The 15,570-nt window shown below is 42.2% G+C and overlaps 1 protein-coding gene across 4 annotated transcripts in view; it reads left to right on the top strand.

The window, feature by feature from the left end:
- LOC139538449 (voltage-gated inwardly rectifying potassium channel KCNH7-like) overlaps positions 1-15,228 on the top strand; it is a 48,081-nt gene extending 32,853 nt beyond the window's left edge. For 3 of the 4 annotated variants that reach the window (XM_071340512.1, XM_071340510.1, XM_071340509.1), the window contains 8 exons: positions 663-1,062; positions 1,198-1,397; positions 2,438-2,690; positions 7,346-7,551; positions 9,487-9,958; positions 11,379-11,535; positions 13,165-13,348; positions 13,551-15,228. In XM_071340512.1, coding sequence (XP_071196613.1) covers positions 663-1,062; positions 1,198-1,397; positions 2,438-2,690; positions 7,346-7,551; positions 9,487-9,958; positions 11,379-11,535; positions 13,165-13,348; positions 13,551-13,808 — 2,130 coding nt within the window. In that variant the 3' untranslated portion in view covers positions 13,809-15,228. The remainder of the gene's footprint in view (positions 1-662; positions 1,063-1,197; positions 1,398-2,437; positions 2,691-7,345; positions 7,552-9,486; positions 9,959-11,378; positions 11,536-13,164; positions 13,349-13,550) is intronic. The other variant, XM_071340511.1, reaches the window with a different exon arrangement.
- The last annotated feature ends 342 nt before the right edge of the window (positions 15,229-15,570 follow it).

The following is a 15,570-nucleotide window of genomic DNA, read 5'->3' as shown; positions in this document are numbered from 1 at the left end:
AAACCCTTGAATGAGTAGGTGTGTCCACCCTTTTGACTGGTACTGTGCATAAGAATCACTGTCAGTTTTATCCGTTAAAGAGCCTCTGAAAATAACCAAACGCAGCTACTAGCCTCACTTTCCAGGGCCATATTATAATTGTCAGGTAAATAAATGATCTCCTTGGAGGTGACAATTGTATAAATGTTGCTAGAGCCATTGTTGATGAGACAGAGCGAACAGCAACCTCCCTGGGACTCGTTCATTGTGTTACTTTCCTCCTGCCCAGACATCAATAAAGCAGATTTTATCTGTGTGCTCTTTGTTTCACAGTTCCGTGTTAGTTTGACATTGACCAGAGCCATTACATAGAAAGTCGCCAAGATTAAGAATCTTTGAATTGTACTGTTGAGTGGAGTCTAGAGAAAACTCATTACTAATGTTGATGAAGTGACGTTGACTCTTTTTTGGTAAAACATCTGTTGGTAATGGCTGAGCTCTGAAATATATTTCCAATGCATCTTTGTGATGTCAAATACAGTAAATAAGTACCAACTTTGCATAAAATGTATTATTCACATTTGGTAAAAGGTGAATGCAAGGAACATGTTTCACAAGGTCTGATTATGTCTCTCTTATTACCGGAGACCTTGCTAATTATGTACCATGTCTTGTCTCTTTAGACCACCACTCTGATTGGCCTATTGAAGACAGCCCGACTTCTGCGATTGGTGCGTGTTGCCCGGAAACTGGACCGTTACTCTGAGTACGGAGCGGCTGTACTCATACTACTTATGTGCATCTTTGCACTCATCGCTCACTGGCTAGCTTGCATATGGTACGCCATTGGCAATGTGGAGAAGCCTTACCTGGAGCACAACATTGGTTGGCTCGACAATCTTGGGGTATCCATTGGCAAGAGGTATAACTTCAGTGACCCTAACTCTGGGCCCTCCATCAAAGACAAATACGTCACAGCACTTTACTTCACGTTCAGCAGTCTAACCAGCGTGGGCTTTGGGAATGTCTCCCCAAATACCAACTCAGAAAAGATCTTCTCCATCTGTGTCATGCTGATCGGCTGTGAGTCTGATACTTCCTATTTCCTTTTACTTAGCTGCTCGGAATGTTAGAATGAACTAACATTCACAAGATTCATTGTGCTAATAGATGGCACAAAGGACTGGTGACTGTTACTTTTGTCTGTGTGTTGTGCAGCCCTCATGTATGCCAGCATCTTCGGTAACGTGTCAGCTATCATCCAGCGGCTGTACTCGGGCACGGCCAGGTACCACACCCAGATGCTCCGGGTTCGAGAGTTCATCCGCTTCCACCAGATCCCCAACCCGCTAAAGCAGAGACTGGAGGAGTATTTCCAACACTCCTGGACCTACACCAACGGCATCGACATGAACACGGTAAACAACAGAACCTCAAATCAGCATACCAACATAGTTCAATCCTCTTTCTTGCCAATGTGATCCTCATGCAAAATGTTTAAAAAAAATGTTTTTTTCATTTCTGCTTTTCAAATGGAATAACATCTACGCTGGTAAGAGCAGGAGGTACATATGTGAAAGTATGAATTGTAACCATTTCCATGTTAAGCTTAATTGCTTTACATTTTTGTTTGGCTTTTAAAATCATAATATTTTGCTCGCAAAATATATCATACTAGCTCATGTGTAGACAGTAGACAACCAGCAACACCATAATCCATCATCATCACTTTTCTATTCAGTTTTTGAGTGAGGTGTTTGAGTTTCCATACCATCTCCTGTGTGCCAACAGCTCAACGCTGAGCTTCCACATGCATGCCAGATTACAATTACCCGAGTGCTTTGAGCTGAGGCCAAGGGCATATGTCACAGATTGGCTTTATTTGTGTCCCCATTAGCTTTTACAGAAGCAACAGCTACTCATCCTGGGGTCCACAAAAAACACAAAACATGACAAGTAACAAAACACTGATAGACAAGGACAGTCACACAAATACAACGATATACAGACAAAACCATTTTTTTTAAATACTAAAAAGTGTGCATGTGGATGCATGAGCTTGCTTGAAGGATACAGTAGTGCTTTTCCCTTTTCAAGTACAGTATACTGTAGAAGAACTTCTGACAACTCTTTCATTGTGAAAAAGGTCCTAACGGTCTCTGTTTTATAGTTATGTGCATTTGCATCACTGAAAGACTGTTGTGGGGCAACAGGGGAATAGTTTAGCCCAGAATCATTTGCATGTATTGTAGAGGTAAGTATATTCTGTTATTGTTTTTGTCACAACCGGTAGCCTATTTTAAATTCCAGGAGATAAAAACATATTGAAATACTAATAATTTGAGAAGGGTGATAATAACAATGACAACATACATGTGAAACACTGTTTCCTTACTCCTGAGGTGAATCCCTGGTGGTTGCATTCTATAATTGTTAAATTTTTCTACAAATACTGTAGGTGTTAAAAGGCTTCCCTGAGTGTCTGCAGGCAGATATCTGCCTCCACCTCAACCAGGCTCTGTTGGAGAGCTGCAAGGCCTTCCACGGAGCCACCAAGGGCTGCCTGAGAGCCCTGGCCATGCGCTTCCAGACCACCCACGCCCCCCCAGGGGACACCCTGGTCCACAGCGGAGACGTCCTAACTGCACTTTACTTCCTGTCTCGGGGCTCCATAGAGATCCTGAAAGATGACATTGTGGTAGCCATTCTGGGTAAATGCATGTGAACTATAGAAACTGGTGTTTTTTTCCTGGTCATGTGGTCAGGAAAAATTAAATTATATGCTATTATTAGGCAGGGCTTCAGACTGCGACCATTTAGTCGCATTTTGCGACCCTTTGACTTGGCTGTGAGAGTACAATTCTTAATTGGTTGCATTGGTGCGAGCTGCAAATTCTATCGGCTCACGCCAAATATTCTGTTTTTTGGATTTTTAACCGTTGAAGTGAGGAGGGCCTCAGCTTTCTGTATCACAACCGGCCGTGATTGGGAGTCCCATAGGTCGGTGCACAATTGGTCCAGCGTCGTCCGGGTTTGGTCGGTGTAGGCCGTCATTGTAAATAAGAATTTGTTCTTAACTGACTTGCCTAGTTAAATAAAGGTTAAATAAAAAGTTTACTTTTTAAACCAAGCAGCTTCATTTAAGGACCAACAAATTGAAAGCTGTGCCATTTAGATTGCAAAATAGATTTTTGATGTACTTGATTCTATGGCACGTTGTTTATGAACTGTTATGCAAGACGACGCGATATATATATATATATATATATATATATATATATACACTACCGTTCAAAAGTTTGGGGATTTGGGCAACAAAATACATGGGGGATTGGAAGTGATGCAGACAATTACATTGATGGAAGCTACAATCTATCTGCAATATTAACGCTGATCTACCGCCTAAAATCTTAATTTAAATAAATAATAAATCATTGGGTAGTAGCCTATTCGACTACCCATTCAAGTTAACTTTTTTTATTTTGTTTTTTTACCCCTTTTTCTCCTCCTCTTCTTCGTGGTATCTAATTGGTAGTTACAGTCTTGTTCCATCGTTGCAACTCCTTTACGGACTCGGGAGAGGCGAAGGTTGAGAGCCTTGCATCCTCCGAAACACAACCCAGCCCAGCCAAGCCGCACTGCTTCTTGACAATGTCCGCTTAGCCCGGAATCCAGCCACACCAACGTGTTGGAGGAAACACCGTACACCTGGCGACCGTGTCAATGTGCATTGTCAGCGCGCATTGTCAGCGCGCCTGGTCCGCCACAGGAGCCGCTAGTGTGCGATGGGACAAGAACGGCTCTGCCGGCCAAACCCTCCCCTAACCCGGACGGCGCTGGGCCAATTGTGCGCTGCCCCATGAGTCTCCCGGTCGCGGCCGGCTGCGACAGACCACTGCGCCACCCATTCAATTTACTGTTAGATTAATCAATTACACGGCTAACGAGGAGCATATTATATTTAGCGATCTAGTTAATGAGTTGGGTTTCCACTTCCTCAGATGGTGAATTTTCCCCAAATAATTAGCCTACGTGATGTGAGTACACAAAAAAAGATATAAGCAAATTAATCTATTGAACAAAGGAGTCAAATTCTGGAGACCTATTTTGATATGGCAACAGTGGCCTAATTGTCACCCCCCAAATTCATGAAAATCACTGGTTTCTCATCAAAATAATGTAGTCATAGTGGAGGAAGGACGCGAACACACATCGCTGGCATGACAGGTAAACACCCTACACATCACGCCAATAGGGTCAACTCACTTGGTGGGAATTGTACGGTGGCATATATAGCAAGAATCACTACACTGCCCCCTCCAAACAGGAAGGCAAGTTCTCCTGCTTTGAATACTCAACCCCCTCACACGTCCGGGCTGTGCCTTCCTATGACTCATGCCCACCATTTCACTTCTTACACCAATGCAGCAAAAGGTGGGTTCGGAAAAGCAAACCCAGATCACTGGTATGAAAGACAAACACCCTACGCATCGCACCGATAGGGTTAACCCACGAAGTGGGAATCGTAACGTGGCTCATATAGCGAGGGATCAATACAATATCTTGAATTATGCATTCCTGCTGCTTGGACATGTTAGATCACAGGTGTCAAATGCATTTTATGGAGGGCCGAGTGTCTCCTGGTTTTTGTTATTTGCTTTCAATATGTGTCCAATTAAGACCCAGACAACCAGGTGAGGGGAGTTCCTAACTAATCAGTGAACTTGAATTGATCCATCAAGCACAAGGGGGGAGTGAAAACCCACAGCACATGGCCCTCCATGGACTGAGTTTGACACCTGTATGTTAGATGAAACAACTTATTTCTTGAATCAAACTATTTAAGTGTCACTGTGAATGATTTTATCATGGTCTGGTGCCACCAGGGAAAAGGTTAGTTAGGAGCCCTGTTAGGGCCACGGGGGTTTCTGACCATGTGATCTGAGCAGGAAACACTCCAGGCTCTATACATGCTGATTGGAAGACAGCTAATGCTGATTGGTAGCTTTTTAAGCATGTTTTGTGGCATGTTTGCTGGATGGGTTGATTTGAATTATAGATTTGAATTATTCCGTCCTAGCCAGTGTAGGGTTTCGTGCTCATATGATTTTTGCAATGTGTAGAGCTAGATGTCAACTCAGGCAGAGATACACAGTGTCACCTCCCAGAGGAAAGATGGCTGGCTATTTAAACACCGATCCACTGCTGCAGACCTGCAGTGGGAGTTCTCTTGTCCAAATCTGACAACTGACTGCAACAATGTGTTCTGTCTAATCTACCCGGACTCGTAAGCGTGAACACCTGAACATATTTTATACCAGCTGCCTTATCTTATTCTCTTATTATTCTTAAACAATAATAGTGACTAGAGAAGTAAACCTCCATTTCTAAGGTCTTGTTTTTTTATTTTATTTGATTGAACCTTTTATTTTAACAGGGAAGACATATTGAGACCTCGGTCTCTTTTACACACGTGCTCTGTATATGTAGGTACAGTGTTATTGCATTAGAATTGTTCATCTGACAGAATGGAGGCTCTGACATTTATATTAAGTGGCTCCGCGTGAGACTGTTTGGCAACTTCAAAGAGCAAAGTGAAACAGCTGTCATTGCATAGCACCACTGCTCTTTTAATAGCTGCGAAAGGGAAGGGGCACAACAGAGGCATAGCAGAGGCATAAGAAACAATAGAAGGAGGAGATGTTATCTTCTGTTATCTGATTGTCGAACAGTTCTTAGCAGTATTGTCTTATAGGTATAGTGTTTCACCTATATGCATTTGGCAGCAGCACACCGCCACTGCTAAATCGTGGCCGCAACTTAAAAGGAAAAATAAAATATTACAAATTTGTGATGGTAAAACGTTTGTGTTAACCTAACCGACTATAACCAGATATGAAGTATTTGCAAAATCATTTTAAATAAGACCATCTTTGAGAACCGACAATCACCAAAATCAAAACTAAACAGTCAGAGAGAATCTAAATTTACAAAAAATTGTCATGGCATGGGGCCCCCAATGATTTTGTTATAATGTTTGAGTCACTCAGATAGCATAAGAACACGGCATAAGCCATGGCAAAATGTGTACAATTGGAAATTAGCTTCCATTGCTAAAGAAAAATCTTAGGGGGAAGCCCTGAGGTAATATTGGTTAGTAGTTATTAAAATGGCCTACACATGAGAGTAGTGAGGAATTGTTTTCCATACAGTAATATCACACTTGAAACCCACTGACTACCAGGTTTTGCAGGCTAAGCCTAGATTAAATTGAGCATCTTTCATCACATGAAAGACCTGACATAATAAGGTCAGAACCAGGCCAAAGCTGCTGTGTAATACAAAACCAATCATATGAATTACACTGGAAGATGCATATCTCAAAGATCCACATATTTGGAAACAATTCATTGATATACCACAGAAACCTTCCAAAAGCCAATGAAATGAATTCTGCCACTAGAGCCTATCTGCCCAGGGAACACTTTTAAGAAAGTAAAACGGCAATGAGCCATAGGGAAATCATTTTGTATGTATAATGTATGCTTTTGAGAACCAAAACCCTCCAAAATGACGATTGTTTGTATGCTAATATTCCATTGAAGACTATTGTTCTATTGTAACCCTGGTACAAAGCCCTGGTGTGAGAGCTATGTGTATGCTTCCATGTTGGAGGTGTCTGGTCCCTGCTGAGTTGGAACACTAAGGCTAGAGACCACTCCTCATAAGTCACTTAAAGCCACACAGCAGTCCAACCTATTGCATCTCATTGACAGAAAATGCTGCACAGGGGTTGACATTTATTAAGAATTGACACCACTGAAAGGTCTCTTAAGATGCCCTTTAAGGCCAGGCACCACACCCTAATAGGCCTAAATATTTTTGGTTTAATTCTGTTAAGACACTCCAGGACCGGACTTACACATGTAACTACATATAGTCCAGTTTTTAACATTCTCTATGAAATGGGCTTTGAAATGATACGTGATTCAATGTAAGGAGCTTTGAAATTATGGATGTATGTCCATTTAAAAGTGTTTACATTATGACATTTGGTGAAGGTAGTATGATACACTAACACAAATATACAACAGATGGTTGGACAGACAGAATAGGCACTCTACTTTTCGTATCCTCAAAAGGCAAACCCAGACAGGACGTCCTTCTCTTACACCAGTCCAATCCATTAGTCTACACACAGACAGACACAGAGCAATTCTCCTAATCTTCTGAGATTATATGACCATCCTTTAGTCGCTGAGACTCCAACCAGCTCTCCTGATGTCTGGTGTATTCTCCTGATAATTCTTTCTAAGAAGAACCTAACCTCATCTACAATCTCTCTCTCTCTCTCTCTACTCACCAGGAAAGAATGACATCTTTGGAGAAATGATCCATCTGTACGCCAAACCTGGAAAGTCCAATGCGGACGTCAGAGCCCTGAGTTACTGTGACCTGCATACCATACAGAGAGATGATCTCTTAGAGGTGCTTGACATGTACCCTGAGTTTGCCGATTTCTTCCTGACAAATCTGGAGCTGACGTTCAATCTCCGAGATGAGAATGGCAAGGTATAGCGACGCTGAACAAAAACATAAACGCAACATGCAACAATTTCAAAGATTTTACTGAGTAACCGTTCATATAAGGAAATCAGTCAATTTAAATGAATTATTTAGGCCCTAATCTATGGATTTCAAATGACTGAGAACACAGATATGCATCTGTTGGTCACAGATACCTTTAAAAAAGGTAGGAGCGTGGATCAGAAAACCAGTCAGTACCTGGTGTGCCCACCATTTGCCTCATGCAGCGTGACATCTCCTTCACATAGAGTTGATCAGGCTGTTGATTGTGGCCTGTGGAATGTTGTCCCACTCCTCTTCAATGGCTGTGCGAAGTTGCTGGATATTGGAGGGAACTGGAACACGTTGTCGATCCAGAGCATCCCAAACATGCTCAATGGGTGACATGTCTGGTGTGTATGCAGGCCATGGAAGAACTGGGACATTTTCAGCTTCAAGGAACTGTGTACAGGCCGTGCATTATCATGCTGAAACATGAGGTGATGGTGGTGGATGAATGGCACTACAAGGGGCCTCAGGATCTCATCACGGTATCTCTGTGCATTCAAATTGCCATCGATAAAATGCAATTGTGTTAGTTGTCCGTAGTTTATGCCTGCCCATACCATAATCCCACCGCCAACATGGGGCACCCTGTTCCCAACGTTGACATCAGTAAACTGCTCGCCCACACGACACCATACACGTTGTCTGCCACCTGCCCAGTACAGTTGAAACCGGGATTCATTCATGAAGAGCACACTTCTCCAGCGTGCCAGTGGCCATCGAAAGTGAACATTTTCCCATTGACGCCAAACTGCAGTCAGGTCAAGACCCTGGTGAGGACAACGAGCCCTCAGATGAGCTTCCCTGAGACGGTTTCTGACAGTGTGTGCAGAAATTCTTCGGTTGTGCAAAAACCCACAGTTTCATCAGCTGTCCGGGTGGCTCTGCAGGTGAAGAAGCCGGATGTGGAGGTCCTAGGCTGGCGTGGTTACACTTGGTCTGCAGTTGTGAGGCATGCTGGACGTACTGCCAAATTCTCTAAAACCATGTTGAGGCAGCTTATGGTAGAGAAATAAACATACAATCATCTGGCACCAGCTGTGGTGGACATTCCTGCAGTCAGCATGCCAATTGCACGCTCCTTCAAAACTTGAGACATCTGTTGCATTGTGTTGTGTGAGAAAACTGCACATTTTAGAGTGGCCTTTTATTGTCCCCAGCACAAGGGACACCTGTGTAATGATCATACTGTTTAATCAGCTTCCTGATATGCCACATCTATTAGGTGGATTATCTTGGCAAAGGAGAAATGCTCGCTAACAGGGATGTAAACAAATTTGTGCACACATTTTGAGAGAAATACGCTTTTTGTGCGTAAAGAAAATCGTTTATTTCAGCTCATGAAACATGGGACCAACACTTTACATGTTGCGCTTATGTTTTTGTATGTCAGACAGTGCACATGGTCATAACACTAGCCTGTTGGGTCCTCTGTCGAAACTGTATGGTCAATAAACATACAGTATTCTGTAGCATATTCTGACAATGAAATAGGCCTGACTATAACAAAAAAATATAATATTTACCATATGAGATTGTGTAAAACAAAACGTTATATAATCTATAAAAATATAGCTCACTCCCTGTATTCTTAAGTATTTCTTAACTATATGTTCGGAAAGGTCATTGCATGAAGATGACAGTTATGCGTTATGACGTTATGTTAATGTATATGTTGAGGGTATGTGACTACATTGACATAACTTTGTATTAATTTACTATGCTCACGGCCATCGCTATTAAATAGAGATGTTACATTGTGGCTTTAATTAGATGTTGCTGTAGCAAATTATGTCATATTTTTTGTATGATATTACATTAGCGAGATGGGCCTAGTTTCAGTGATTGTATGTTCAGATGTTTCCATCGTTGCAGGCCGCGTATTCTCACGCTAGTGACTCAGATCCAGAGGAAGACGTTAAGAGCACAAAGATCACAAGAAGGATCTCCTTCACACCACATCCAACTAAAGGCGAGTTCTGTATCCATACTTTGCACGAGCACTTCCTCTTGTCATTTTTCACTGAGCAGCTCTCTCAGTCCCAGAGGAGTTCAGTGCTTTCTCTCTGTAATACTAGAGCACGGTGTGTTCCACTGCCTCGTCTTGATTACAATTCCACAGGGGGAAGCAACAAGGAAACAGAAAATGACTCCGGGAGGGAGAGGGAGTCCTACTTGTGCCTAAAGAGAACTTCAGTTGACCTGAAACACTCAGGGAAGGAGGAGCAGATGTCCATGGGGTCGGCCATCCAGGGGTGTCCCTCGGTGGAAGACCTTGCACTGGGGCTCGACTCCAATCCCCCTGGAGACATCATGGAGAGAACTCCCTCTTATGACGATAACATTGGTGAGCAGCAATACAATCGTATCTCTTTCTGTGCGCACACATTAACACCCAAGTCTATTGTTGGAGCACGGGAACTAAATGTCCCCACATTAATCGTCAGATTTTTCTACTCATACTACTTTCTAGAATGATCTGCAGTTCATTAGCGGATTTCAAATGAGCTGTACGGTACGGCCTGTACGGTCCCTGGGCCACGTGCTGTTAAGGTCATTGATTGGGCCCCTGAGTTCTAAGAGGGATGACTTCATATCAGTTGGGAGATGGCCACCGCTGTAAAACATCCCTTTTAAGAGGATCATAGAACATCATCCACTTATCCCCCCCCCCATCAGTGTCTTGTCACAGGCATTCTATTAAGATAGGGCTCTGATTTGGTCATTGCCTCAGGTACATGGTGACGAAAAGTACCACGTACTGTACAGCCAAAAACACCCCACCATGTCAGTGGGCGGGTCCAAGACGAAGTATCCAGAAACAGTGAGACAGTAAATGCACCTGTGTAGGAGGCTAAGAGCGAAGACACAAAGACAATATAGGCCTATCAATCAAATCCCACCCCACTGTAAATCCCTGAGTAGAGCCATGTACATGGAGCTGAAATGTGTACCAAAACGAGTCTCAGTGGAGCAGTTTCTTTCACCAGCTTAAGTCACAGGCATCCTTTTTTAGAGACTTTAGGAAAAGCTCCTGCACTGCTTTCGCACAGATGCTCGCCCTCCAAATGTGCACGGTACGTCCTAGTTAGTTCTCATCCCGGAAGGTTAATACCTTATAAGAAATAGGCCTACAGCATTACCTGAGGTGACTGTAGATGACTGTCTGTAGGAGAACAGCAATTGATTTCCATGCTCTGATGGAGAAAATCAATGTTACCCACACGTCTTTACAACACAGAGAACAGTGTGTGTCACTGACTAAGTCATACGTAGAATTCGCGATGATGACTATTCCAATTGGCTCACATTGTTCTATGAATGGCCTAGTGTTTACAATAGAGACCACAGAAAGAGGAGTGTGTATTTCAGTCTGGGCATCCCAAAGGCTCCTGCTACAACAGATAAACGTGATTAAAGTTCATTATCAGCCTGTCAGTTGTTTCAAATCATAAAAAAAGGCTGCTCTTACCCACACCAGAATTAATCAGTGTATACAGCACGTATTAGCAGTGTGTTTAGCAGAGATAACACCAGAGTTAGCCCGAATGTCCCACCACGACATAGAAAACCATTGTCTCCTGAAACACTAGCTAGGCTAATAAATTACAAACACAAGGAACAACACACAGAAGCTTTTTCACCCAAAGATGAATAGAATAATGTTGTTCTATTTTCAATGGTTGGATGGTTTAGTGATTACCAGGCACCTGTGCTCTGACCCACATGTGAGCTTATAAAGGATGTGTATTTCCCTCCCTTGCCAGATCTGTGCAATGACAAATGGGTCTGCGAGAAGCCCCGAGACTACCTGGATGAGTCAGCACAATTGCAGGACCTGAGGGGCGAGGACGGCGATGCCAGTGAAATCACATACGGAGAGGTGGAGCAACGCTTAGATCAGCTCGAAGAGCACTTGAACAGGTAGACCTACTGTACTGCACTCCTTTGGCCATCTCTGACATCTACAATGTAATGTCAAACATTCATGAACATCTAACTTCACTCCAGCTATAAAGACCAATAAAAATATGTGAGAGCCAGAAGGGAGGCAAAAAATGACAACACACACTCTAGCAAATACAAATTCAATTTGATAACATCCAGTGATGGAATTTAAAGGAAAATAACACTCAAAAACTATCTTTTACTATTTGTAAAATGCATCATACTGTGACACTTTCTGTATTTTGAAAGTTCTATATCTTGAAAACTTGATTGTTGACATGCAAAACATATTGAGGCTGTATCAACAGTGGACTAAAGAAACAAATACCAAAATATAGTTTGAGTATCATTTTCCTATAAGTATTTTGGGCACTAGTAGATCGCATTTTCTACTAGCCTGGTCTGAAAAGTAGCCTGGTCTGAAATCTGCTATGTGATAATGGAAAAGACAACATTTCATCTGGATCTCGGGCTAGTTTGGCACATTTTCTACTAGCCTGGTCTGAAAAGTACTAGCCTGGTCTGAAAAGTACTAGCCTCGGGCTAGCGAGCTAGCTTAATTTCCATCCAAGTCAACATTACATGTAAATGGACTACTTGTTCCATATGCATTAGTACAGTACATTTGAACCCCCTTTATTTCCTGAGGCAGACAAACAGGTTGAGTGGAGAGATAACACACCTGCAGCCAGCAGGCTGCCAAGAGTAGACAGTCAAACAGCAGGTGGTACAGTATTTTTAGCAGGAATTATCACAGAATAGGAGACAACGCATTGGAGGGCTCCTGCATCCGGGTGGAACATTTTTCTGTCTCCAAAAAGACTCACATTATCCAGTGCACTCATTCTGACCCTGGGTTTTACCCAACCATTAGCAGCTACCGTTTGTGTGGTTTTAGCAACATGTCTCCACTATTCAGGCTCTATTTCAGCGGTAGCCTAATGACCATCGTTCAAAGGGGGGAGCAGCGCTAAAATAATTGCTAATTGCTGGTCTCCTCAACACAGCCCTTTATATTACACTAAACGAAACAAGGTTGTCTGCTTTTTGAATGGCAGAGAATCCGTCTTCCCGTATGTGTCAAGAGTGACGGCCTGCTGAACAAATGATGAAGGCATTTTACTAAGCATGTGCATAATGGTACTATTTCTGATTGACGGATGGCTGCTAAGGGCAATTAAAGTGATTAATCAGCATTACCACAGATAATGCTCTATATATAGCAGCAGGAGGATATGCATCCATTATGACTACCGGTAATGTGTGAATGTGAGTTAGCCAGACATTGTTACCCCACCCTTACTGAATATTCATTATGACTCCTAGAGAGTGAATCAGTAGGACTATTAGACATAGAGAGCCGATAGAACATGTTCCCAAGCCTTTTGATTTAATTGACAACCATGATGATCCTGTAATGTCAACATAGATCACAAGCGCCCCCTAGTGCTAGAATTTGACACATACCACAACTGTACAATAAAAACAAAACAACGATAGCCTAGAGACAGTATGGTTATTGATTGGTGTTGAACTTGTCTTCCATTATCCTCCAGTCCCTATAACCAAGAGTAGCCGTTCATTTTCTGCATTCTGTGTTTGCAGGCTGGAGTCCCAGATGACATCAGATATTCAGACCATCCTGCAGCTCCTGCAGAGGCAGTCCACACTGGGACCTCCTGCCTACAGCACTGTGACTGCTAGTCCAGACTATCAAAGGCCAGCTGTTAGGGTCCAGCCAATTGCTGCTTTGACCAGCAGCCATTGCTTCAGCCATTCGTCATCACAAGTACGTACTGAACTGTTGATTTCCACAGAACAAACAGACAATGGAAATCAAGGACTAAGACTTTTTAAACACGGAATGGATATCATTTTTGAAAAGTGATGACCAGCTCCAAGGGTTCTGAGGCACTTTCTAATGGTCAAAGCACACACTTACGTTGAAATGTGTGTGTGTGTGTTTGCTGTTATTTCTTTTACATTATCAGAGTCCTGAACTCAACTTGGAGAGGAGTCATCAGGAATCCAAAGACTCGCTGTCAGGCTTGGCTTACATGGATGATTCACCCATAGAGGACAGCCTTACAGTACTGCTTGTACAAAGACACACACAGAACAAACCTGCAGGGCATCAGCATTCCAAATCTCTCTTTCTTCCTATTGAGGACTCCTCTCCACTATCAGACTCATCTCCCAACACAGGACTCCATAGGCCAGTCTCAGACCCAGGACCTCCAAGGCCATAGAGCAAGATCTCTTATTTTCATTTTGCCTGTCTTCTCTGAAGTGTGACTCAGGGTTTCATTCTCTCTTAATTGCATTGCAATATGTGAAGTATCTTGTAGTTTTCCTCCTGAAATGATTTGCATGACAGATTGTTTTCGTTGCATGGTAGCTTTGATTCAGACCTCTGACAGGCAAGTGTGATTTTGGTAGGTTTACAAGGCAGAACACTTATTTTCACCGTAGTATGTTTCTTTTTTTTGCACTGCTTATTTGAACCACAAGTAGCTGTATGATAAAGGCATTGTCCATATACTTCAGACTTTGTTTTAGATTGCAGTTTATTTTACTAAATGATTATGCATACATAGTATTACATGTTATGTAGCACATGGAGCGATATAATGTTAGCTTATCCATAGGCACTGGAAATATAGATGATATTGTGCCTATAACTAAATCCAAAAATCAAATCAGTAGCTTTATGTAGCCTCACTCTGCTCATTCTCAACATAAAATCAATCACATTGTTTTCCAATGTATTCTGCTCTCATAGTAAATGCACATGAATAAAATCTTATAGGAAAGACATGTACAAATATGTAAATGTATTTTTATTTATTAAGGAATAGATTAAAGGATGGGGTGCAATTGAAATGTTCGTGGTAGCATATGTTTGTCCTGAAGCTATGGGAGCAATAAAATGAAACTAAAGCATTTACTTTTGAAGAACTTCCAATTGGTTGACCTTTTTTCTAAAGATTTGGTCCACCATATCTTTTCGTGGGGGAAATGTATTTTGCACTAAAAGCTGCTTGAATATTCAGCAATGCAATTATTTTGTCTCATGCATGCATTTAGCATCCATTATCAGTGGTGTACTGTAGTATTTACAGCATGGGATAGCAAATGCCCTTGCTCTCTCTTCAATATAAATGAATGAAGACAAGACAGTATACTTGCATGTCCAAAGCACTAAAACGTTCAAGCGGTGGAAGGATTTAGGTTCCATGATTACTGTATTATAATTATAGAATGAGTGTGTCACATTAGTCCATTTCCAAACAAGAACACATATAACAGAGTAGCAGACAGTAAACATATAATCACAATATTCCAACTAATGAATGTGTATTTTTACATTTCCTGAAATGAGTAGCCTAGGTATTGCATGGAAAGTAAATACGTGGTAAAGTCCTTAGTAAGCTTTTGCATAAATTTTGCCTGATTCTCACAAACTAGGGGGAATAGAGAAACAATTAGTTGGTCTATTTTTTTTATTATGTTTTTGATGCATTTTCAACGTGTCATGCTTTTTACACTCCACTACAATTAATTGGAATGTTTCTGTTCTGAAGTGACTACAGACACAATGTATAGAGTACAATTGATTTAGCTAATTACCTTGCCTATTTCAAGAAATAAAAAGTATATTTAATACAATGTCAAGTGTACCAAGTCTTTTATATTATCATTTTTTCATGGATGGTCGTCATCAATGCACATCAACCATCCTGTGTAAAGCATTAACTCTTCATATTGTCAGGCTTTCACGCCTCAGCCGGATTGTCAGGCTTTCACGCTTCAGCCGGCTCGCCAGGCTCCCACACCTCTGCCAGCTCGTCGGGCTTCTATGCCCCAGCCGGCTTGTCCAGCGCCCATGTCTTGGCCGGCCCTTCAGGCTCGCCCAAGTGGGTTGCCGGGTGGCGCCCCTAGAGGGGGGGTATTTATTTTGTCTCGCCTAGGGAAAGAGAATGGCCAGGACTGGGCCTGCTTGGAGGACAG

This window comes from Salvelinus alpinus, chromosome 14 (genome assembly GCF_045679555.1).
Source record: "Salvelinus alpinus chromosome 14, SLU_Salpinus.1, whole genome shotgun sequence".
Taxonomy (NCBI): Eukaryota; Metazoa; Chordata; class Actinopteri; order Salmoniformes; family Salmonidae; genus Salvelinus; species Salvelinus alpinus.
Note: the sequence above shows the minus strand (reverse complement) of the source record. Positions and strands in the feature narration are given on the sequence as shown.